General features: G+C 37.5%; 2 protein-coding genes across 4 annotated transcripts in view; one reads left to right on the top strand and one right to left on the bottom strand.

Moving 5' to 3' along the window:
* The window catches only part of LOC139980848 (aromatic-L-amino-acid decarboxylase-like), a 72,247-nt gene extending 56,581 nt beyond the window's left edge, over window positions 1-15,666 (top strand). For all 3 annotated transcript variants that reach the window (XM_071992821.1, XM_071992823.1, XM_071992822.1), the window contains exons 5-12: window positions 3,190-3,324; window positions 6,102-6,245; window positions 7,054-7,120; window positions 8,723-8,817; window positions 11,643-11,801; window positions 12,148-12,246; window positions 13,235-13,336; window positions 14,545-15,666. In XM_071992821.1, the coding sequence (XP_071848922.1) occupies window positions 3,190-3,324; window positions 6,102-6,245; window positions 7,054-7,120; window positions 8,723-8,817; window positions 11,643-11,801; window positions 12,148-12,246; window positions 13,235-13,336; window positions 14,545-14,808 (1,065 nt within the window). In that variant the 3' untranslated portion in view covers window positions 14,809-15,666. The remainder of the gene's footprint in view (window positions 1-3,189; window positions 3,325-6,101; window positions 6,246-7,053; window positions 7,121-8,722; window positions 8,818-11,642; window positions 11,802-12,147; window positions 12,247-13,234; window positions 13,337-14,544) is intronic.
* A 1,086-nt stretch (window positions 15,667-16,752) lies between these two features.
* Window positions 16,753-23,933, bottom strand: LOC139980849 (synaptic plasticity regulator PANTS-like). The gene is made up of 4 exons (XM_071992824.1): window positions 23,271-23,933; window positions 21,535-21,583; window positions 20,742-20,860; window positions 16,753-20,221 (listed from the first exon to the last, which is right to left on the bottom strand). The coding sequence occupies exons 1-4, from the start codon at window positions 23,331-23,333 to the stop codon at window positions 20,075-20,077; spliced, it is 378 nt and encodes a 125-aa protein (XP_071848925.1). The 5' UTR covers window positions 23,334-23,933; the 3' UTR covers window positions 16,753-20,074.
* Window positions 23,934-26,163: the final 2,230 nt, after the last annotated feature.

Genomic DNA, 26,163 nt, shown 5'->3' with positions numbered 1-26,163 from the left:
TTTCCTTTGTGTGATAAGATCAGATATGATATTTTCTTTTCCAGTTATGTGATATCAGGTATGACCTACAGTAAACAGATGTTTCATTTTTCATGTTATGAGTGGAGTATCTTTCACAAGTATGTTCTGAATTTTTAGAATTCAAACTATTATAGACATTTTTAATACAAATGGATGGCAACTTAAGAATGATGTCAGCCCACTTTATGTTAAGATTACAAGATTGTGGTATACAGGTAATGTGTTTTCCTTCTTAATAGTCAATAGAGGGAACCAGGATGGGTGAGGATGGGGGGGAGGGGGGCGAAACAAATAGGGAACTAAAATTGACAGAGTTGGCAATAAACTCTAGTTTATCAACAAGGAAAGCTCTGAGTGGAAGCTATGGTAGACATGTATAATATACGAGACGGTATCTCAAACCGGATATGGAGTCGCACTTTTTAATTAAAGTATCGTAGTGCATAAATTGTGCCGTTTGTAATCGACAAATCCTCAAAGTTTGCCAGTTATTTAATTGCCTCTCTCTCTCCACGAAGGTAGCGGAGCGTTTCTGCCAGCGTAATTGTGAATGAATTATTTGTAATAGCTATCGATAGAACCCCGGTAATTAAGGTTTCGGGACGATTCCCGGTCTCGTCGGTCAACTCGGCTGCCGGGTGTGCATGTTTAAATATCGGGTTTATTATTTATTGATCGCTCATTGATTATATCTTGAGGGGATAATTCCAGAAACCTCGTGGCTGTACTCATATTTCTAGGGGTGATCACTTTACATCGATTGACCCTGTTCTGTTGATACTTCGTAGTTTAATCGTAAGTTTGGAACGGCGACGCCGGATCTGATCGACTCGGGAACTCTAGCAGCGAGCACTCTGTACGAGACACCTACTTTGCATAGATATATTCCTTAGCAAGTTAGATCCTCCATCCAATCAAAGTGTTCCCTTTCTGACACAAACTCGATAAAATTGTGTGTCTTCACCGTCTGAAAACCTAGAGCTGTTTATGATCATTGAAACTGGTGACCAGTTAGTGGGTCATTTCCTCATTGTGCATTCATGCTAAACTTAATTGGCATAATTAGCAGGTTAATTACTTTTCCATTTGAGGTTTCCACTGTTTGCATTTATGATGATAGGGTCGTGTTTTGAGTTTGTATCAGCAAAACCGGAATCGATGTAACTGACCGGCAGTCTATCTTATCTGTCGGTCTTGTTTGTGCAGAGCTCATCAGTTTAGCTCTTGAATGTCGTAAATTGTGATGAAACTTTTATATCGAAAAGTGACAAACTTAAAACTTTGGGTATCACAGTTTTTGAGCATATAATTATGCTTGGTATATCAATATAAATATGTGTGAGTTTTAATCTCAGAATGACTTATTCATTTACCCTAGCATTTGTTGGGAGTCATATCTGCAAGCATTAAAATATGTTGCAGGGTCAGGTAAACAGGTAATTAGCAGCTATTGTAATTATGTTTTTTTGTGAATCAAATTTGTAAGAGAATTGTGACGCTGGTAGGCTAGATTGGTAATCAAGACCAGGAATTACAATTTGAAAATTAGCCAGGTGACCAAAATTGTTATTATTATAGATATATGCAATATTCCCGATGGCTGTGAGAAGGTTTGAAGTTAAATGTTAAAGCTTTCCTCCTTATAGTTATGACCAAGGCCAATAAGGTTATTCGCAGTAAAACAGAAAACATGCTTTGAAATTATTTGCGTATTATAACACACACATGCAAATTTGTAACATATTGTTCAAATTGTTACACCTATTGTTTTATATCATGGAAAAAACAAAATGCTAATATGGACTGTTATTTCTCAGGTAATTAATTATTACATAGACATGTTAAGGAATTAAGATTCCAAAGTGAACTGTTAAACATCTCATGTTTATTACATCTTAGACGTTTAATTTTCTAACTATGTACAGTGTTACAGCTCATGTTTATATATATAGACACTTAACTTGTTTATTGTGAATCCTCTGAATGTTGTTGAATTTTTTGAGAGATTTACACTGTAAGATTTTCCGAAACATTTAAAAGTCTGTATCTTTTAGCATCATTTTGAACTTGAAAGATGTACCTCTCGGTTTAAAATATATGCCAAGGAGCAAGAACCAATAATTTCTTGACCCGCACATGTAGCTGTCGTCGTTCTTTGCTCATGTCACATCGACGGACTCACGTAACCTCGACACTTGCATTTCACGCTCTAATAACTTCACCGGTAGGGGATAGAAAGAGGTGGCATTACCGTCGTTTCAGTTTTAGCAGGCAGCTTAAATCTTCAAGGATTTGGAGCTATCTAATTTCAATTGCTGATGCTATGTGAGAGTCGTCATGAATGTGAACATTAATAGCACTTCCTTTGATTTGGATAAAGCTCAAATGGACACCTTTGAGGTTGTTCATGATCATCCGATCCCTACGGAGAGAAAATTACTACTCTATTTATAATGGTTTGGTCTAGACCGATGCAGATGGTGGGAAATTCACTTCTGACAAAGTTTGAAAAATTAGTGATGCAAGTTCAAGCTCCCAATTCTTGTATTGATGTAACTTTAATAGCAATAATAGTAAAGTGTAATTGCATTTAAAATTTTGTAACCATTTATAGGATTGCTTTTAATGCTAAAATCTGCTAGATTAAAGACACATACATGTGGATGCACACAATTCCACATTAGTTCCTCATTGAACTCAATGTGGAACGGACAAACTAAACTGGTCTCTAAGGCCTTTTTGATATTTTTACTTGAGTGGAATATAGCTACTGTACCCAGCCTCACTGGATAGCTGACAAATTGGTCATAAATTGGCCATATGGTGTCGAGTCACTCCAAGATTAATGTATGTCGTCCAGTTACAGAGTTGTTGACAATTGACAATTCATAATCATGGACATTAAATATGAATCTAAGAGACTGACTTCGGTAAACTTGCGGCTTTGATAAGCCACTGATGGCTTCTTCGGAAGTTCCTGCTTGCAAGAGGATCTAAAATACATACAAATACAAGTGTGGTTCATGAAACTTGGTTGCTTTGCGGATAGGTTTTACATTTTGTACACTGCTCAGTTCTGTTTGATTGGATGTTCATGCTGATATGACCTTTGACATATATACATTGTTATAATTCTGGGCTGTTTTTTTATCTTCTTCTTTCACCCAGGGTTCTGCAAGTGAATCTACGGTAGTAGCCCTCCTAGCAGCCAAGATGAGGGTAATACGAAGACACCAAGAAACCAATCCAAATTTGGATCAGTTTGACATCCTTCCAAAACTTGTCGCTTACACATCAGATCAGGTAAGATTTAGTCAAGTCTCACATTTTAAGGAGCAATACAGGATGGCTTTTCAGTATTTTAGTTTTGATAGCCGTGCTCGTGTCCGTGATTGTCCAATGTAATAGAACATTTCAAGTTCCCATCGCAGTTCATCCCTGTATTGTATTCTTTGAAAGTTATCAAAATCTTCACCTTCAAATATTTTAGATGTCAACAATGCCCCTTAAAGGCATTGAAGACTCGCCCCAAACCGCGTGCGGCCATCTGAAAAAGTTAACTTTCCGTTGCTTGCAAGTGACATGAATGGTGGTGTCTAACACTTCTGTTACACCTCATTCAAAACTAGGTCAGATTACCGGCATTAGACGTTCTTTTAGGGTGAGTCTTCACATCCTTTAATTAGAGCTTGGTGTTTTACTTGATGATCTGCTGTCCTGAGTCAAAGCTAGGATGGTGAACAAAAGTAAATGAAGCACCTAGTATAAGTGTAACCCTAGTATCACCATAGCAAGTCTCCAGATGGTACATACGTTGTTGGATACTTGCATCCACTTTGGAGACTGCATGCAGATTTACAGTTCAATGACTAATTGAGAAGATGGCAGTCTATGCCTGTGCACATATCTCGTGTGGGTCATGCTTCATAATTTGTTGAATAATAATGTGTGTTAAACAAGCTAATTTCTGCATTAATTTGGGTAAGTTTTGATCCATAAAGTGATGGTAAAATTTTTTTTATCAATTTTTTAGAATATACTGAACACATGCACTGTCTGTTCGAAAATATTTCAGAATTCAAATGGATGCAAGATAACTTTCATTTTAATTGACATATCTAATAGGTTGAATTAAGTTAATTGCTTTTATTTAGGCAATTGAGTATTATTATTACAAAAACTCAAGTGCTTTAGTACTAAACTTCTACAGCTTGTATGTTAACATACAACATGAAGCAGATGACTAGTTCATATTGAACATTCAAATTTAAATTCCAAATATTTGATATTCAACTACCATTTTAAACCTAATTTGCTAATTAATTACAGCTAGGAACAGGAATCTTTGTGACTGTTTACATCTGTGCTAACATAAGCAGATACATACACACATACATGCATACTAATACATACATGTATGCACGCATACATACATTCATACATACATGCATAAACACATCCGTACAGATGTCATACTGTACCTGCATGTTCTGAGACCCATGCATGCTCAGTATACATGCCGATATATCAGCAGAATGAAAAGTTCAACGTGACCGACTAAAATCACTCTTGGATAATTGAGTTTTCCTCTGCGACTTACGTCGAGTGGGGTATAATTTGTTTAAAAATAAGAATTAATGCAATTGTATCTGTTTCAGGGCACTTAAGCAGAGCCGTAATGAGACGTAAGAAATATGGAGAGCGTCGTAATTGGCTCTGAAAACCTAAATATTATGGCATGGCAGTTGTTGAAGTGATATCAGTTTGTTTAACTGCAGAGGAACAAAGTTCAATTTGATCACAATTGATCGATTGAGATTCTTGAACATATAACTTTGCCATGTGATTAAAGCAGCTCGGTCAGATCCTGTGCATCTACAGTGTGTCTTCTCATCACGTAGTTGCGCACAGCTGTGCTCATATCTAGGCAATTAGGGGCCTTACAGTTTGAGTTCAAGATCACTTGAAAGATGTAGCCTAATTCTGAAGGAGGTTGCAAGTATTTGGAGGAAGAGCACTGACAGCTGAGTAGTGTATGTACATGTATTTAGTCCACCAGCTGGGATGGCAGGATTTGCATATGAGGATCTAGGACCTGCATGGGAGGGGTATCTGTGTGAGGGATACCTGCATGGGGATGGGACCTGTGTGGAGCGATACCTGCATGGGGGATGGGACCTGCATGGGAGGGATACCTGCATGGGGATGGTACCTGCATGGGAGGGATACCTGCATGAGGATGGGACCTGCGTGAAAGGGATACCTGCATGGTGGATGGGACCTGCGTGAAAGGGATACCTGCATCGGGATGGGACCTGTGTGGGAGGGATACCTGCATGGGGATTGGACCTGTGTGGCAGGGATACCTGCACGGGGAATGGGACCTGCGTGAGAGGGTTACCTGCATGGGGGATGTGACCTTCATAGGAGGGGACCTGTATTGGTGGGGACCTGCATGGGATGGGACCTGTGTGGCAGGGATACCAGCACGGGGATGGGACCTGCGTGGGAAGGAATACCTGCATGAGAGGGATACCTGCATGGGGGATGGTACCTATATGGGAGGGGACCTGTGTGGGAGTGATACCTACATCGGGGATGAGCCCTACATAGGAGGGGTTTGGATCTCATGGAATGTACTTGTTGATGAGCTTACTTCACATAGCACACATAATTCTGTAGCTTACATTTAACTGACATTCTTAGCAAAGACATTTTGAAAAGATATATATTCTCCAACTTCATCCCTCCCTTCATCACCATTGGAGTATTTCCATGCTCCCCCCCCCCATCCACATGCCAAAAACCCCAACTTCCCCCTCTCCCATCCCACTCCTCCACTTTCCAAGCTCCTCACAGATATAACGTGGATCTTAGTTCAATTCAAAGAGCACATGACCAATCATTTTCCTGTGGTCACATGTTTGTTAATTCTCCATTTCTTTTTTCTCACACACCGTATACACCTTTGAATATTCATGGTAGTACTTGAAAGAGATTTGTGACTAATTTTAAGTTTCTTATTCATGACTTTATTTTCTATCTGTTTTTTCCCCTACATCCTCTGTCGTTGTGCACAGTCTCATTCATCTGTTGAGAGAGCCAGCCTGATAGCTTCTGTCCGTATGAGGCAATTGGCGACTGATGATAAACACAGCCTGCGAGGGGACACCCTCCTAGAGGCGATGAAGCAAGACAGAGCAAGAGGCTTAATTCCTACATTTGTAAGTCACACCCCACTCCATTCCCCACTTCCCTTCCATTGCTGTCGATTAACAGCACCGTCATGTCAATGCACATCAATTGTGTTATCATAAATTCCCACAGTTTATGATAGGAAGATGATAATACGGTCGCCAACAACAATTTTTACTTTCGCTATAATTACTGAGAAATTTTTTCCTCACTGGGCCGTCTCAAAATCTGAATAATTAATAATTTGACGGAAGAACCTAAAACGGGCATACATAAACCTTTTGAAAACTATGGCAGTTTAAAAATTTGCAGACAGTGACCTTTGCAATGTGTTTCTCATCCCCGCGCCCTTCTTTACTGATATAATCCACCTCTCGGAGGGTCTATCAAACACACCTCAAAGTATTTTAAAAGGTAAATTATGCAATCTCTTTTACATCAGACTCGTTGAAACTGTCATAACTAGCCTTCCTCTCATGTCTCTGTTTCCCTATTTTCTAAACGATAATGATCTTCATTGTTTTTCTCTCTTTTTATGATCCTTTAACGAGTTATCACGGTGGGTGGTATGCACATTTGAACTACTCAGCTTGATTGGAATTCTTTTCTGAGGACATATCGCCGACAATGTTTCGCAGCCACAAACACTCATATATTCATCGATGTATAGGCCTACACAGTTTTCTCTCTTGCATGCAAAGCTTATCACAAGATCTGAGTAACCCCGGGGATGCGGGAGAAAATAATCTTGCATCTCGCAGTCTGCTAGATGACTCCCGATGCCTGGAGAGGACTTTTAATGCATCTCTCTTTCTCTCTCTTTTTCCCTTTTTACAGGTTTGTGTAACTCTGGGGACCACCAACTCCTTAGCGTTTGATCGTCTGTCTGAAATTGGACCTGTGTGTAAGCATAAAAACTGACAATTTTTCAAGTTTTTTCCGGGGTTGAAGTCACCGTATCATAAATATATATCAACTTTCGCTGTCTGCTTTCGTGGCTGATATAATGAGTAGAATTATGCATTATCATCTGTGACTAGAATTTCTCTATGTATAGAGGAGTGTTTCAAGTCCAGGAATGATAGCAGCTATTATCACTAACCACCTCCCCTTCCCACCCCTGCTATCCTTCTCCCCAAAATTGAAGAAAAAGAAAAAAAAACTTTCCAAAATTAAAATGCTGCTGGGTAGTATCCACCATGATGATTAAATAACTTAGCATAAAATGGAAAATTTGTCTGGACAAAAAGTTTCTTTTGTGACTCTGGTTTCACCACCAAAAATGTTTCATTTCTAGGTATGCATCCATTCATCACTGACCCCTACTTTCCTCACCCCAATCCCCTTCCCACCCCACCCCTCATCCACTTGAAAATTGCTAGTAAAAATTGGCCATGAATGAATCTTCTTGCTGTGATAGGAAAATTGTAAATGTTAGCAGATTAAAAAGGTCTTGTAGGTCCTACATCATGTTTCAACTTTTAAATTGAAATTGAATATCAGGGTGCTGCTACTACCTACAAGTGCATTTGCAATACAATTGCTTCACGAATTGAATACCCAACTAAAGGAATGATCAATTTCTTTTTAAGTGATTTAAAATGCTTTTTTGAAACCAGATGTTGTTTTTCACTTTAATGATGAGAAGTTCCACTATATATAATGTAGCCAGGAGCATCTCAGAGAAATTGAGGCAAATATTTAACAGAATTGACCAGTCAAACTGCCCTCTTCCAACATCACAGTTATGAATATTTGAAAGCCAAAATGGCTAGGTTGTGTTTGGTTTGTCCAAACAAACAGCTGATGCCTAAAACGATAGAAAAGAAAAACAATTAATGATAAAATAGTCTTTAGACTTTAGACTGGTGACCTAGCTGCTGGTTCTTGGAGGATAAAACCTTGATAAATTAAACTGTTTACAGCTACAAAAGTTTCTCCCCAAAGATAAAATAAAACTTGAAAGCTTTCTGGGTTATTTCATCACCGGAGGGAATCTCAGTAAATGGAGAAGTTAAATACAATTGCCATAGAGTCCATTTATAGCTACAGGTAAGGTAATTGGCATTAGGAATGTGTTTACTGATGCTTGAGGGAGTTGGACGATTTAGTTGGAGGCTAGGTTGAGGTAGAATGCATTACTTGATCTGGAAAGGGATTATCTGTGGTCAAGGTTTAAACACACATCAACCTTAACATATTCTTTGATTAATATAAAATACCATCTTTCATGGTCAAGAGTTGCCATCCCGAACTTGTCTAATAATGGAAGAGATAAATTGATTTCCACTTGGTCTACAGGTCGGTTTTTAATAGTTTCTTGTAGTTGTGTTTTTTTCTTTAAATATTATAGTTCTAAGGCCATTCATTTTCATACCACATAATTTTCTGTAAACATGTTGTTTTTTTTTAATATATATAGTTCTATGTCATTTCATTTTTATATCCCATAATTTTCCGGAAACATGATTTTTTTTGTTTTTTTTTGTAAATTGAATAATTTCAGGTAAAGATGAAGATATATGGCTTCATGTGGATGCTGCGTACGCTGGCAGCGCATTCATCTGCCCAGAATACAGATCTCTCCTGAATGGAGTCGAGGTTAGTCGATGATATGTTACTTACAGATAACCAGAGATTAGAGAGGTGTGTGAAACCTCAACAAACAGTGATAATTGGATCAGAGTGCAGTTTTATTTTACCAAGTTTTTGCATCCAAATGTGGATGTTAAGAGGGATCGAATGAAGGGCCTTCAAGTTGTCAACATATTTTTATACTCAAATTGTGGATAAATATCTTAAAGCTGTTTGTAGCACAAATGGCTGTAAAATTCTGATATGCACACCAAAAGCAGCCAGCATAGAAATATGGTGATCATTATCTTTAAGCCACGGATTTGCTCTTCACTGACTATCATTCTGGAAAAAAAACAAGAAGAAAAATGCCCCATTAAGACCAGAATAACCTGCACCTTGGTTATATATTTGGAATTACCTGCAAGTACCTGCTAGAAAACACTAACCTGCCTTGAAACATAAATCAGGCTATAGCATGGCCCTATCATTATACACACACATTTGATTTTTGTGTCAATAATCCATCACAATGGAATATAAAGTCATTGTGCACTCAGCATTTTAAGTACAAAATATTTCAATCGATGTTATAACTTGTCGATCAGTTATAATTGATCAATTAGTTTAGTTTCGTCAAATTTCTTTCTGAAGAACACCAGGATCACAAATCACATGTTTACCTTTAAATTCATCTGCTTAACCTTCCTTTCTGCCCCACACCCTTTCTCCCTCCCCCGTACTGTTTTTGCACTCCCCGTACCCTTCGATCCTGCCTAACCCATGTCTTACTCCCCCCTCCCCATCCCATGCATCCACCATCCCTGTGGAATTTGACATTTCTCTAATAAATTAGCTGAAAATAAATTTCAGTAAAATATGAATTGCATCATGATATATACTATATCAGTACACAACCAGTCCCCAGAATATGTCATTTGACCCCTCCGATCCCCACCTTAAAATCTGGTTTTATCTCTAATTCGTGCACTGCATTGTACCCATGCAATTAGTGAAAATACTACACACATGTGATTTAAGGCACTGCCTGCCCGTTAAAATCATAAGAAATCCCGCAACGGTTTAGATGACAATACCACGTACGTACAAAACACTTCTCCCCAAAGAGCACTTCCCCTTTCAGGTGTGCGATACAGAAGAACACTTTCTTAAGTCCTCTCTCTACTTCCATTCATATTTGGGTCAAGCTCGGTCGGTGATAAAGCCAAATAACAGGAAATAGATCTTGCACAAAGAAACGGATACAATTCATTTCCATTATTCATATTTATATCTCTCTGTTTCAAGAATTCCCATTTCTGCAAACAAGAGCTTCTTAATGCATAACAGCCATTTATTTGGCTTAATTGTCATGGTAACAGCTTCATTTCATAGCAAACACCTGCTTCCAATACTCAGAGAAACAGAAAGAACCTTACATATTTCTTTGTTCTGTTTTTGCGATCTGTGATTGGTGTAATTTACAAATGGATATGTATCAAGTTCAGGCGATGATGTCATAACACACGACACATTTCTGTTTCTTTTGTCAACAAATGTCAGCCGCATATTTACCGAATCACATGAATTTCTTGTGTTCTGTCACCAAATTTTTTTAGGGTAAGTGCTTGTTCTGGTAAATATCATTTTGGATAAATTCACTGTCATGCAAACAGGATGTGCTTGTCAAAGGGATTTGCTTTCCCAGTGCGCTGAGCTAAATATAACAACAACGATTTCAGATATGTTTGACTATATAACATCGTCGAAAGAAGTGATCAAGGGATGTGTCTTTATCACAGCACAAGTATATCAGCAGGTTCACCAGGAAAGGATGAAAAAGATACATTATTTTGGGGTCATTGATGATTGGTTAGTTGTGGAGGGGGGGGGGGGTATGGGGGCAGGGAGGGCCGGGTAAAGAGAAACTTTCTAATTTACTTACCCTTATATAAATATATGAAATCAGAATCTAAAATTAAGACAAACATATTCAATTGCATCCTTAGTGACAAAAACTTTAAATCCTTTTGTAATTCACCACTTTTTCTTAATACTTAGCTACTTTTCTTAGTTACATCTGTTACCCAGTAACTGGTTATGATGCATCAGAGTTCAGGGAACTTCAGGCTTCTTACATACACACTGAATTTACAGAAACAGAAACAGAATGAGGATTCAAGAAAGTCACTGATTCAGTGACAACATGATATAAACTTGTGGTAGTGGGGGAGTGGGGGAGGGACAGGGACAATGAGGGTAGGGCAAAGAGAAACTTTCTAATTTAATAACCCTGATATAAATACATCCTTAGTGACAATATAAACAGGGGGCGGAGGGACAGTGAGGATGGGTTGAAGAGAAACTTTCTAATTAGTTACCCTTATATAAATTTGGGAAAACAGAATCTAAAATTGAGACAAACATATTCAATTGCCTCCTTAGTGACAATAACTTTAAATCCTTTGTAATTCTCCACTTTTTCTTAATACTTAGATACTGTACTTAGTTTAATTTGTTACCCAGTTACTGCATGGTTACAATGCATCAGAGTCCAGGCTTCTTACATACACACTGAATCTACAACAACAGAAACAGAATGAGGATTCAAGATAGTCACTGATTCAGTGACAACATGATATAAACTTGTGGTACCTCTTGTGCCTACAACCTTGATTCGGATGTATATACCCAACATGTATGTAGCCTAACAATAACCCTGTTACCCAGTAACTATAATGGAGGTAAACCCTGACCTTAAAATGTGACTGGGATCTGAGCTACTCACTGCCTTTACGACAACATCTACAGAATTGTGATCATCCTAACATTATCTTCATTTGTTCTTGCAGTTTGCGAGCTCATTCAACTTCAACCCGCACAAATTTATGCGAGTCAACTTTGACCTCTCAGCAATGTGGGTGAAAGATAAAAGAGACATTGTGGGTGCTTTTCATGTGGATCCGGTCTACTTACAACATGAGCACCAAGGCCTAGTCGAAGATTACAGAGTGAGAACTCTACCAATCTCTGCTTTTTTCTTTACTTCCTTCACATATGTTCTGTGGCTAATATATTCACAGTATAAGTGGAAGCTGTAGAACCTACTCACACCTGCATGCGCATAGTAAGAAGCTGTCTGAGTTGCACTGTATCAATCCATAAAAATGGTGATTGTGATTTTATATTTCTTTTTTTCTTTTTTCTTTTTATCAGTGGTGGATTCATTTGGCTTCACAGTTTCAGCTTATTCAAGTGTAAATTTCAAAAGAAATTAAAAATTAAGCAAACTCATTAATGAAAATCTAAGAAAGTAAGTTTTGAATAAAGCAGTCAGTCTTCGTTCTCCTTCCACAGCATTGGCAAATTCCTCTAGGGCGGCGTTTCAGATCTCTGAAACTTTGGTTTGTTCTCAGGATGTTTGGAGTTGAGAAGCTGCAAGAACACATCAGACATGTGAGTATAGCATCTTGATGTTTAAATTTGAAAAGATTGAAAGTTTGAAGCTTTGCAGTCCTGTTTCAAGGCAAGGCCTAATTCTCAACTGACTGTACAAAAAGTTAATAAGCCCTGACCATTTATGACTTTTCTCACCCACACTCCCAACGGTGCACAATTCAAACGGTGGCTCCCAGGGTAGCAGAGTGTGCCACATCTAAGTGTCCCCTTGGGGTCGGGGGGGGGGTGGGGGACCTCCGATAGCGTGCAGACACAAGCCTGCACATGCATCTACATTTGCAAGTTACCTCCCAGGTTCCCATTTATACTCCAGGGTGAAGAGAGGCAATAGAGATGAAGTGCTTTGCCCAAGGACACAATGTCTGGTCAGGACTTGAAGCCTTGTTTTTTTTTAGATCAATCAAGGCTAACATTAATGGAAATAATTATAATATACTGTCAACTGCTGCCAAGCTGTACAATATTTTGACATGTGCAAATTACGTCCATGCTCTTCAAAGGAGTTCACAGAATTAAATATTTAAAGGCGAGGGGTGAGTCAAAGGGGGGGGGGGGGGTACCAATAAACAGTTCACCAGATGTCACATATGGTTACTAAATTGTTACCTAGCAACATGTTTCATAGAGATTGGAGAAAAAATTGACTAGGAGTGTCAACTATTCATAGTCTAGTGTACATAATAGTACTATGTTGTAGGTTAAGAAATCTCTTAATACAAGTCAAATTTCTATTCTGATGAAACATGAAAGCCAGTCCTTTTAATATAGCTGATATGTTCTGTATGTATTAAAGTTTCATTATCTACAGATTTACTCAAAAATACGCATAAATGTCATTGCTCATATTTCAAACTTCTGTGGAATACTTTGATCGTATTTCTCTCTCTCTCTCTCTCGCTAGTTTCTTTCTTCTTTTTGTTTTTCTTTCTTGAAATCAGAAATTTGTAAATAATGAAACTTTCTTCATTTTCTTGACTCTAAACAGCAAGTAAAACTGGCGAGGGAATTCAAAGCCTTGGTGATGTCAGATTCTCGATTCACGGTAGAAGCGGAAGTTATTTTAGGACTAGTCTGCTTCCGACTGAAGGTACGTTGAGAATTAATTAGAGGTTTTTACCGCTGCATTGCAATCAATCCACTGATTAGATGCGGCAAAAGAAAGCAACATTCTCATTTATTTTGCCACCTGGCTTATAAGTCATCAAGCCAAATCTCTTGTCATTTATGTTACATTCTGAAAATTGCAAAACATGTTCTCCATTTTTTTTGGCAGTTCTTTAATTTCATTTACTCGATCAACTTTCCACAAGAGATATAATCAAGAACAGTTCTCCTTTTCAATAGTTCTAAAAATATTCTTGTATTTTATTCTACATATTTCTTGTGATAACTAATTATGTCAAATCGCATGTTTCCTTGTGCTAAAATTTGATGAAGTATACAGTGCAGATGATATTTCTTGTGATAGAACTTTGTTTGGGCTGAATGTAATTAATGATGCGCTAACTGTGCTCATGCCAAAAGAGAAAATAAAACATGCGAGATTGATTGAGCCTTTCCGTTATCATAAAGTACAACGCAACTAACTTTTCTGAACAGCTAATATTTATTTTTATATTGGTTTTAAAGACTGCCTGCATTCATTAATAATAATAAAACAGCTTCAAACTTTTGATGTGGAAGATTCCAATTTCAATCACCCAGTGAACAAAGATCCATTGATTGTCAAAATTGTCAAAATATTAAAACTAATTAGAACGTTTGAGTTGTTCCTATTCAGTTGTCTGTTCCATTATGTAATATTACAATTTCTCTATATGAAACCCAACCCTTAATCCTTTGTGATTCTCCTGCAGTGGCAATCATTAATATGGACGTTAAAATCTAGAAGATCTGATCCTCACTTATCCAGATCCAGACTGTTATAAACACATTGCACTATGTGCAGTGCAGACAATAAAATGGCAAATTATAATAAAAAGTATAAATTATCAGTATAAATATAAAAGTATAAATCAGAAGATTATCCAGATTTTGTCCAATGCTGGACAACCTCCCATTCAGCCCTGTCTGGATAATCATATAGGCTTTTAGAATTCTTTATTATAACAGAGTCTATACTGCATGCCACTGTATGATATGTAACTTGTAATTTATTTTTAATGTTTTCTTTCAATCTCGGACTATAGTCAAACGATGCCAAGATACAATAAAAGTTACAACAAAATAGTCGAGGTTAAAATGATGTCCCTTTATTCTTCTCATCGATCCTTCGTGTCTGTTTGTTTCGTTTAGGGCACAAATCAGAGAAACAAAGACCTCCTGGACAGAATTAATAAAACGGGTAAAATCCACATGATTGGCACCCAGCTGAAGGGTCGATACATTCTACGTTTTGCCGTCTGCGCTGCCACCACCGAGTCCAGACACGTCATGTTCGCATGGCAGGTGATCAAACATTGCGCCAACGACCTCCTCTCAGACGTCGACGAGTTCAAAGAGGCTTCGCTGACCAACGGGGAAAATGGGACAGCGGAGGCCTGCATCAGTCCCGATTGAGCTAAGGTGTCCGCGATTCTCACTGGACGGAACGTGTATTATTCCAGAGACGGTTTTGGAAAAAAACGCGAAAGATTTATGAACGGAGATGGTTTTCTTGAAGAGACCGATTTGATCTAATTGACGATCGGATGTACCGTGGTACATTGCACCTCATTTATTTTTCCCCATATCACAAACAGAGATAGTTTTATAAGTAGTGTGACATAACTTGGTGTAAGACAAATCTTTGGTGTAATATTAAAGAAAAAGTAGCCTGTAGTAGAAACGGCATCAGAATCCAGGATTCATGCAATGCTTGACAAATGATATGTAGCACGGATCCAGTCTATAAGACACCATAGGAACACTTGAAAGTAGATGGGTGATGTTCATAAGCATTCAAAATTGACATAACCTTTCAAATTAGAATGTTTCACTTTAAACGAGACTCACATCTAGAAATTGAAATTATTGTTGAATAAATCAAGTCTAATTCATGTAGAAACATTATTAAAGGTTGTTGGTGATTCATTGTACATTGCACAACTCCATGAAAATTTGACGAAAAAGTTACGTTTACAGTAAAAAGGCCCGACACCTTGACCTCAATTGCTTGTAGGAAGAGAGTCAGTGAGATCAATGTTCGCTGGTGCCGAAACTGACACACATCCAGTTGAAATCACTGCTGTGAAAATTATTGGTGGGGAGGGGGGAGGAGGGGGTCTGGCCATGGGTTCTTCTGGACCTCCTGATGTCATATATGTGTACTGCAACTGAAGCTTGAGGACCACATATTCTTCATTTTTTACCCAGATGAGGTTAAACTATATTGATAACATATTACTCATAGCCAGTAGTACTTTTTTAGACATGACCTCTATCTCTCGTTCTGCCTTATTTCTGTTTTCAAAATACGTAAATGTCTATATCATTTGTGACAGTTATCTTGTTTGTAATTCTGGTTTTAACATTGGACGAGTACATATCAAGGTCAGACAACAGTAATTCTCTTTTGATATTAAGTGATCGTTCTTCATCCTAAAAACATGCCATTTGTGTCTCCAAGATGTTTTTTCCTTCCATGCAATTGAAACGCTACTCTGCTCGTAATGTAGTTCGGTCAGTAATTAAGAATGGAATCAACAAGTATATATTTCATGTTTCATTGTGCAATGGTGAGGAAACTCATTTTTCTGACTTTTTCATTTGATTCCTTTATATTATGACTCACATCCTATTTAAAAAAAAAAATCGTATTCTTCAAACATGTTTTCACCTTATCTTTTACTTACACCCACAAGTATTTCTCAAACTGCAATTCATTCCCCCAAACCTTCCCCCCCCTCACCCCACCCTTGCCCTATTTTTGTCATATTTGCATCTTTTGTGGTTATTATTACTTATTACTATTTTCAAAGTCAGCACTGTATTTAGGTTAATACCTCAATGAGTCCCTTAATAGTACTTTCTATGAAACATTCCAAATGTCGGAGGAAGCTAAGTAACATAGCCCCATGCGGATGGGGGATTGTTGGAGTGGGATTTAACACAGTTTTAGTGGCATAGGACCAGGGGACTGAGACCAAATATGGGAAAGAAAGATATATGAAGCATAGCTACTGTCAAAAAAAACTGAAGAAAACATCCCTCTCCCCTTTCACCTTAGGCGGAACTTTAAAAGAATTGTAAACTCCAAAACAAAACTGAAGAGGTTAGTTTCTTTCCCAGTTATATATATATATATCACCTAGTCTACTCTGTGTCTACTCTGTTTTGAAGTGCCAGAGGTTGTAATTCTTTAAATTGAACACAACATACTGCTTTAAGCTAACTCACTGTCACTGTACAAAATAGTTGAACTTGTTCAAGTCCCCCCAGCTGTTCAATATACTTAAAACTCACATGGAGACTGGGCATGTTTCTCTGTTTTGGCATAGCTAGAAGTTTTACAATGAAAATAGATTTTTTTTTATGCGTTAAGAGATTTTTATTGATCTATTTATTTCCGTGTAATCAATACCTGTCATTCACACTGTCACCTACTAGACTCTCTCCCAAACTTGTCCCAAGCGGCCTGACCTTTTCGTTTACAAGGTAACTGGAGCGTAACTTGATCTCACGAGTGAAACCAGGCGCACAGACATCCAACGTTTGGGAAACGTCCTTTCATATTCCTTAGAGAAATGCAAAAATTAGAGTATTGTGTCAAGGACAAAAGAAATTGAAAAGGATTAATTGTAAATTTGAGATTGTTTGTATAAACCATGTGTAACCTTGGTGGCAAAGTTTGATCTTTGAATACAAGTTGGATGAGAGGGACAGATGCTTCAAATTGAAATGATTGGCAACTTCTTCAACTAAGAGCAATTATATCAATTATATCGTCATGTTTCTTCAAAATAATTTACAAAGTTTCTTTTTTCTCTTAGTGGTGGGGGAGGGGAGAGGAGGGAGGGAGATTAATAATGCGGCTCATATTTTAATGCACATGGTTTATAGTTATTCAGAATAGTTGACGATTGAATTTAGCATGTAAGAAAATAAATGATTTCCAGAAAAATTATGTGGATTATTTATATGTAAATTAGAATGAAATTTTTGGATGGGCGATAAATCAGATTAATATATATTTATTAGATAATGGGCAAAGCTGTATCATGATAAGTGATGCAGTATTATAATTGAAAGTGCAGTATCTTCATATAGTAATGTATTATGATAGGCTAACGCAGTGTAATGGTTATGTAACATGATAGGTAATATGGTATCATGATAGCTAACGCAGTGTAATGGTTATGTAACGTGATAGGTAAGATGGTATCATGATAGCTAATGCAGTGTAATGGTTATGTAACATGATAGTTAATATGGTATCATGATAGCTAATGCAGTGTAATAGTTATGTAACATGATAGCTAATATGATATCGTGATAGCTAACCCAGTGTAATGGTTATGTAACATGATAAGTAATATGGTATCATGATAGACGCAGTGTAATGGTTATGTAAAATGATACGTAATATGATATCGTGATAGCTAACGCAATGTTTTGGTTACATAACATGATAATGGTGATCGAAGTACGTTTGTTGTGTGGAGACTTCAGAAGCACAAAATACCATTATGACCAAACATTTCAGAGGTGATCATGGGTGAGTTATCTGTCCTGCCAGATCAGCTGATCATTTCATCTTCATAGACAAAAAAATTGTCCCCTTGTGTGTTTTTATTGTAAAGAGAATTTTAAGAAAATTCACGAGTATTGACGAAAGCATAACTGTTGGTTGTTGGTAAAAGTTAAATGATGATTCTTGGGCAATTTATGAAAGATACTAACCAAAATTTTCAGTACTGTATTAAATTGAAACTTGCAAAAGTTAGACAAATTTTCAAAATATTTTTTCTTTATTTCCTTACATGTCATCCAAACATTCACTTCACGAAACAGTCTTTAGGAGTTTTATATGTAGACAAATATTTTATTGGTGCAACATAAAAATAACAAAGACATATATTATTCTTTGTAAAATACACTTTCTTTATTCATTTCACTCCAGTAATAAAAGTTCTATGATATCACTACAAGATTGTTTACTGCTTTCTTTTATGTTTTCAGTTATCTTTCATAAAAGAAATTTTGTAATCTGATCAAAGACCCTTACATATGCCAGCTAATCTTGCCAAGTTTATAACCTTGAATGCAAACACTTCTTCCTCTAACATATCATCTGATGAAAAGAGAAGGGTAGTTTGAGCAAAAATGTAAAACCACAGAAAATGTGAAACATACTTCAAGGAGGTTATCTTATCTAGAAAACTTTTTTCCCTTCTTCAACTTCTTTAATTAAGTTAAATGTGATTAAAACCTCTTAATTCTGACAGTGAAACTAAATTGTTAACCAGGATTCCTTGAGATTTGCTTGAAATTTTGCAAATCATCTCAAATTTATCTAATAACCAAGCCAAGTCCCCCAAAATATGAACAGGACATACGAACATGTTGGTTGTGACATCACAGATTCACTTTATCCAGACTGCCCCAAATTTATTTCTAGGGCCTCTATTGCTGGGTGTTGCTTCCGAAATAATCCACCCTAGCCATTACGTTATAAAACAGTTTCAGATCATTTACGTACATAAATGGAGTGTCACTGAATATGTAGTACGGTGACCTTACAATTGAGCGTGAGAGAATTCTAGATAAGTATAAATGACTAAATAAAGAGAATTATAGGTCCCTGCAAGGCATTAAGTAATCAACAGGATTGAGAGGCTAATTACTCACCTTTTAATTCAAGTTGTTGACTCCTAATCTGTGAATTAATCAACTTTCAGCACAATGAGTGGATCGAAACAATACAAGTTTCAATCAGGGTAAGGAATTTGGAACAAAATCATACATCAACACTTATACATTTTGGCAAATCGGCATCTATCCATATTTGGTCCACCTAGGTTGGCTTTATACAGAGTGAATCTATGGCATCACAACCATCATAAACCATGTGCATTCTTTAAAAACTTCAGGGTGTGTGGTAATTTTTACATTTCATTTTATCTGTAAACCTGTTAATCTGTAGTTGAGATATGTATATGCTTTGGTTAATTGTTTTTTTTTTTTGTTCTTTCCGGGGTATTGATGACAAATAGGAAAATGCTCTTGACTATTCTTATAAATACATAAATCAATACAGTTTGTCAAATAAGTTAGAACCAAATTTGGAGTTTATTATTACTATCATCTAATTTACAGAAGGAATATGTCTAGAATCTCCAAAAAGGATGGTGACCTTTCCCATTTTTGTACAATTCACACAACAAGTGAAAGATTGAATTATTCCCTCGCTCTTTTGAGATGATCATGGTCAATGACTGATGAGGCCCAATCACAGAGAGACTTGATCCGCAAAATTGACCAAACAAGTTGAAGAGTTGTACAGCATTTCTCTCAGAGAGGGCAGCAAACATTAACAACTTATTCATCCGCTGGTTTGGAAGATGTTGGCTGTATACTGTCAACAATTGATCACTGGAGGGCTCGGCACCAAATGTTTAAACTGCTTCAAGAGTGGTATCCAATTTCATTCAGGTAACGTGAGTAGCCAAAGATCAAAGTTCTATTCATCAGCTGGCTTCGGATGAGGCTTGTTACTAGTATCGTCGAAACGTGATGTCATCCAATCACTGAAGGGCTTAGTTAGGCCTACCAAAGTTTCCAACATGCTGAAGACATCTACCTGGTATCTGTCAGCTGATCCAAAACCAACGTTGAAATTAATACATCAACTGACTTTTGAGGAAGGTTGAGTTTTATCATTGAGAGCTGGCATCGTCCAATCAGAACAGGGTTGAGTCCTCAAATTCCAAACAGGTGGAGAGTTGTCATTTTTGGCCTTTAACCTGTGGAGTTCACTTTGTATCAAAGCCTCCTATTGGACATAGAAACATATTTGTAAACATAATGAATATAAAATATGCAGTAAATACACATAAAAAGGAAAGATGAATGACCTCGGAAAGATTTATGTAAGGCAGATATTGCAATTTTGTTGGTTATTTATAAGTAAATGAACAAATGAAAACTGACTTGGAATTTATAACCAAAAATTTGTAAGTAGCCCCCCCCCCTCCCATCAAAAAAAATAATAATTGGCTGAGTACTTATTTCTTTGTTCTTTTCCTTGAAAGCAAATTGATGAGTGAGTTCATTCTTAAAGGTTATTAAATCCAAGTACCATTAACCTTGAAGTATCATCTTAAGAGGTTTTACACAACAGAAATTATATATCCAGTACTAGCTTATTAACTTCTATATATATAGTGAAATATGACAAGATATGTAAAACGATAAAGAAAATCCACCCCATTCAAAGAATTTACAGAGAATAAATTGAAACTGAATCATAGAGAAACCCACAGGGCAGTCTTCAAACAAATATAATACATTACCTTGGCTGTTTTTGATTGATGCTCTGTCCACAGCATACAATTATGGTGATCCTCTTTCCACTGCTCACAGACGGGCCATTCTCCGTGAACATAATATTCATGAAATTTATTGGTCCATGCTATTGTTTTGAAAGAGAGAGAGAGATAAGGTTGCCAATTTTGAAAGGTGTCTTGGTAAAACACTTTGTGTCTTAAGTGAAATGCTTCACAGCAGCTGTTTGCATCTGTACTTATAAGGTCGAATGTACGTATTAGGTAAAAATTACCAGGTAATATTATCAACGTCAAAGTTTGGAGTTTGCATCTGAAGAAAATCAGTCATGTCATGAATATTTAAACATGCCTCCTGCAGAATAGGAGCAGTTTGTTAACATATTTTCTCTCTCTTTGATTCATAAAACTATAAAGTGGACAAAACAACCCCCCAAAATAATTAACATGTTGCATTATAGTCTGTAACTTATCAAGTTAATATTGTGCACAAAGTCATTCTTGTAGATCAAGTTGTCATTCGGTTTCCAAAATCTTACTAAGGGGCATACATAGGGACAACCATACCAAAGAGAAAAGTTTGCCTATTTAATAATTCTTGCAAATGAATTGGAAATAAATAAAAGTGAGCCATCAGTATCTGGTTAGATTACCACAACTTGAAATACACATTCTCCATTGGTAGCTACAGTACTTGATTCATTGCTGGTCTTCAATGAAAATTGTTTGTTTTAAAAACATAATGGCTGAGAATCTATGATAGAAAGCATTGCATCGAGTTGGAGTAGAAACTGATACTCACATTTACAATCCTTCCAGAGTGAAAAATATTCTTCACAACTTCTGATCAACTATACAGGAGAAAAAAGGTATTAAATTTATCATGAATATTGGTGATTTTATCAAGAAATTTAACATTCATAAGAAACTATAAACTTATAGCAAAAGATTTTTTTTTTTTGCAATGATCTTTTGATCTTTTATAAAACCTAATTTCTTGCGCATTGCAGCAGCTTCTGCAAGTTTCGATGATGAACAGTATGATCCAAATCTGGGAGCAATTGCAGAATACCCCGCAACTCACACACGTACACAGGACATTTTGAGAATGACAATACATTGTTTACCTTAGGGACTTCTGGTAAACACTCATAATCTGTGAGATGCAAGAGTTGTGGTGTAGTCTATGATCATTAAGCACAGTATGTTTCTCATGTCCAGTTGATAGACCTACACTGTTAATTGGACGCCTGGATAGTATATTATATTTATCTTGGCATACTTGCAGCGATTATCAAGCTATACTGCAGGCATAAGGGTACGCTACAAACTCATGTTTTAAATCTAATTTTGTGACCAATGATTCGAATGTTTGTCTATGTTGCAGAGCTTCATATTGTCTTGTGAGGGCTGGGCCTAACTTTAGAATCCGTACCATATGAATGGGAAAGCTTACTTCGAATCGGCAGAATAACAACTGTATAATCCGGCTGAACGAGTGTGCTCGCATCGGCTTGGTTTTTGTCAATAGAATAAGTCAGTGAAAAGGTGCTCGCATCGGCTTGGTTTATGTCAATTGAATAACAGTCAGTGAATACTGTAGGTGCGTCGCGTGAATGAGTGGCTTGAATGAATTTAAGGGGCAGAGTTCCAAATGAATTAAATGAGTTCCAAATGAATTAAAGGGTTCCTAAAGGAGGTTTCATAAACATAGTTATAACTAAATTAGTTGGACGGGCTGTGCCACGTGCTATTGTAAACTGAAGAAACAGAATACAGGAACTGAATGAAAGGGTCCTGACCTTCATGCTTTACTTTAGAACGCCACAAATGCTCTGCCAAGTAGCCATTCATATGTGAATGTTTCATTCCATATGCTGGTAAACTTTTTTTTAGCGTGCAGCCATTCATTCTCAATGTGGTTCCTACAGGCTCCTGTTTCTGCGTTGACGAATTCAACAGAATGATTAACCTTCAGATGAGTATACCCCTCTTTACTGAGGCAATCATAGGCCTTCCAGCAGTCGCTGTGGATGATTGAACCTGAGAGAGAATTACGGTTGAAGGTGTGGGGGATGTCTGGTACAATGAAGGGATTCAAGCACGCTCAGCTGAAGCTACTGTACTATTTTCATTAAAACCGCCAAACTCTTTTCGTCCCCCAAAATATCCAAGCCCCATTTAGCAACGCTCACCACATCCAAAAGAGCGCCCTCTTTTAGCCTGTCTGGTAGTCGAATGGTACGGATTCTAAATTAGTACAGAGGGCTGTATAAATATGTTTATTCAATGTGCAGTTTATGTCAAACAGATATGCAGGAAATTGATGGCCAAACAGTCAATTGCTCCCAATTTGCAATGAAGTACGTAGTCTAGGCTTGGCCTACACACGGATAGGAGGCCTACACGGTATAATCATAGCATCATCCTGCACGGTACAGTATTATTATAATCAGCGATGTAAGATACAATGTATAAAAGTTTCGAACTTGAAATAAAGAAAATTACTTAAAAATTAAGCTAAAATTGCGATGTTACCTTCATAGATGATTCTTTGACGTTCCCATCTCCTGCGATTTGTTTCAACATGGGGGCGGCCATCTTTAAAAGGCTTGTGACAGTCAAACTCCCCGCTAATGTAATTTTGGTATGTAAAGAATGCAAAGATTATTTACACAAGCATGGTTGACCTGAAGTGCAGTACATGCGTCGTTGTGAACCCGTATTGTAGAGAGAGTTTATTTACACAAATGAATGTCAGTCTGAGAGTTGATCCAGGAATTGGAGTGGGACCACCCCTCATTTAGTTTCCATCTTTCTCGATTCATCCCAACCGAGGGGATTTAATTCAGATTTCCCCCAAAAAACAAGAAAACTGCTGGGCAGATCAAGAAAGAGTGTTAGCCATTGAGCCATTGTTGGACCCTCTTCCAGGCTGACATACAACACATGTTCCACACGGGCTGTACTCCAAGGGACAATTTGCCGACTAAGACCGGTATGAAAGCCGGCCCCAGTTGGCCCGAATTGTCCTTCTATCTCCATTTTTAAAATTCGCACAACTGTATGACAGTTCTGTCCCTCGCGAAATGTCGCCACTCTCTCCTCGTCCCTATAAGTCCCATCAAAAAATTGTTGAACTCCTCTTCAAAATTGGCCATATTTTCTTCTTCTTCTTTCTTTGTTTGTAAGTATGTATGTGTGTGTATAAGTTATGGAGGTAAAAACAGACCTCCATGGTATAATAAATGCGTGTAAAGCGTACGCCCGTTAGTTATGTTGTGATGAGGAACTTTCCGCTCCTTTCAAACTGACTAGCTTTCAGGCGAGGTGATGTGGTTACATAACAAGGAGGTTAATTAGTTACCTTGTTATTGATTTATTGTATTCTACTTTCACGTACATATAGGCTAAGTAGTATTAGTGTAAAACCGAGGAGTTGCTTGATTTGGTAATTGCCTCCAACGATGTGGCCCTCCTCTGTTCAGACATACAAATTCACGAGGAACCTATCCTTAGTGATCATTACATTGTTCTCACCAAATTCAATCTTTATCCTGGGTGGACAGATAATCTCTTTACCCCGTTTAATCTTAAAAAGGCCTATTGGGGTCTCTTCAAAGATCTCTTGGATTCTGATTGTACTAATCTTCTTGGGGCTTGGAATTCAATTGTTCCCTCTAAAGATTCTTTGATAAGTTTGCCTCCCTTGTCGCCGATAGGATAAATTCCAATTTAAATCCTGCTGCTATGTGGTGAAAATAGGCCGGAGAAGTGGCCATTGAATGATAGGATTCACTGGTTGAGTAAAGCTAAACGTAAGATTAGGGGGTCCTTCTATAGGACCAGGGACCAAAATACCAAACATCAGATTAATAGTATGATTCTCAAATTAAAAAGGAAATTAGACATCAAAAATACCTGAGGCGGAATGATATTAATACTGAAAAGGACCCCAGGAAATTTTGGTCAAAGGTTAAAAAGTACAGCAAAATACCAACAATAACCCCAAATTCAATAATATACAATTGTTAGATGATATTGGGAACTATATCTCTGATCCTCAGGATCAATCGGACCTAATGGCTGACTGCTTTGATTTTTTTTTTCAAATGTCCTGATCATCCTATAACTTTTTAAATCAGTTCAAGGATCAGTTAGATAACCAGGTTCACAACATGGATACCTTAAACCCTAACTTCACTCTAACTGGGGTCAAAGACTCAAGCTTTCTTACTAATCGGGATGAGTTGGTTAAAACGTTAAAAACCAAAGGAAATGGTTCTGGCCCGGGCTTAGACGGTATTACTTATCTTCAACAAAAAATTCTTCCCACCTGATTGTTCGACCAACTTGTTACTCTTTTCAACACCCTTTTTTGTACAGGGTATTTTCCCACTCCTTGGAAAGAGGCAAAAACGGTTCTGATTCCAAAGCCATGGAAATCTCCATTTTTTCCCATTAGTTTGCTTTCTTGTCTGGGAAAATTTTTTGAAAGTATAATAAATCATAAAATTAGGAGTTTCCTCCATGAGAATAACTTTTATAATAATGACCAGTCCGGTTTTAGGAAAGGCATAGGTACCTTTTCGGCCCTCTGCCGCATTACTGAGTCTATCAAACTAGGTTTTAAACGTATAACCTCTGCAGTTTTTATGGATGCCGAGAGGGCTTTTGATCAAACGTGGCACAGTGGCCTTAATTAAATACAAATTATCAAATTTAGGTGTTCCTAACAATACAATCTAAAATCTAAAATACATACATACATCACATAGCGCATTCCGAGGAGGGGGGGGGGGGGTTACCGGTTACACCCTCAGGAAAGTAGAACATTTATTTATTTGCCAGCCCAGTAAATTATTTTTTACAACTTATTATCATTTTTAGATCAGAGATATACTGTACTGAAAACAACAACCAAAACATTGGAGCCATTTATCTCAAGGAGCAGTGCATGTGAGAATTACCGATCCACGACCACACCCCCCCCCCCCAACTTCTTTAAAAGTCCCAAACTGTCCCCCAAAACCAGGTCAAGGTCAGAAACGCTACAACAACCTGACCATCAAGAAATGTTAAATTGACAAATATAGCTGCCCAACCATTAAATTATTCTTATCAAGTCCCTGTACCCCTCGCCCGACGCATCCTCCAATCCCATGGGATTGAATTTAGATTTACTAAGATTTTCCAAAGCTTTCAAATCAGCTTGTCCTCGTAGGAACAGCTAGTATATGTATATGGCTCATTGTCTCAGGTTAGTGCAGGCCAGTGTAAAGGGTGACCATTCACCGCCCGTGCAGACTCCCACCCCCCCCACCCCTCTAACCCCATCTGGCTATGTGCCTGAGTACTTTTTTGTTGACCTTTGGTCCGTGTCCGTTTCTTTGCACGTAAAAAGCAAAAAAAAAAAAGCCTGAGTAGCAGA

Source organism: Apostichopus japonicus, chromosome 15 (genome assembly GCF_037975245.1).
Source record: "Apostichopus japonicus isolate 1M-3 chromosome 15, ASM3797524v1, whole genome shotgun sequence".
Taxonomy (NCBI): Eukaryota; Metazoa; Echinodermata; class Holothuroidea; order Aspidochirotida; family Stichopodidae; genus Apostichopus; species Apostichopus japonicus.
This window is presented reverse-complemented; position numbering and strand designations above follow the sequence as displayed.

Bases quoted from the DNA above. Each gene is read 5' to 3' on its own strand.
- LOC139980849 (XM_071992824.1), bottom strand. From the start codon at position 23,333: ATGGCCGCCCCCATGTTGAAACAAATCGCAGGAGATGGGAACGTCAAA. The intron at 21,584-23,270 runs GTAACATCGCAA...TCTCCTGTATAG, and splicing joins TCAAAGAATCATCTATGAAG to TTGATCAGAAGTTGTGAAGA. The intron at 20,861-21,534 runs GTGAGTATCAGT...TCAAAACAATAG, and splicing joins ACTCTGGAAGGATTGTAAAT to CATGGACCAATAAATTTCAT.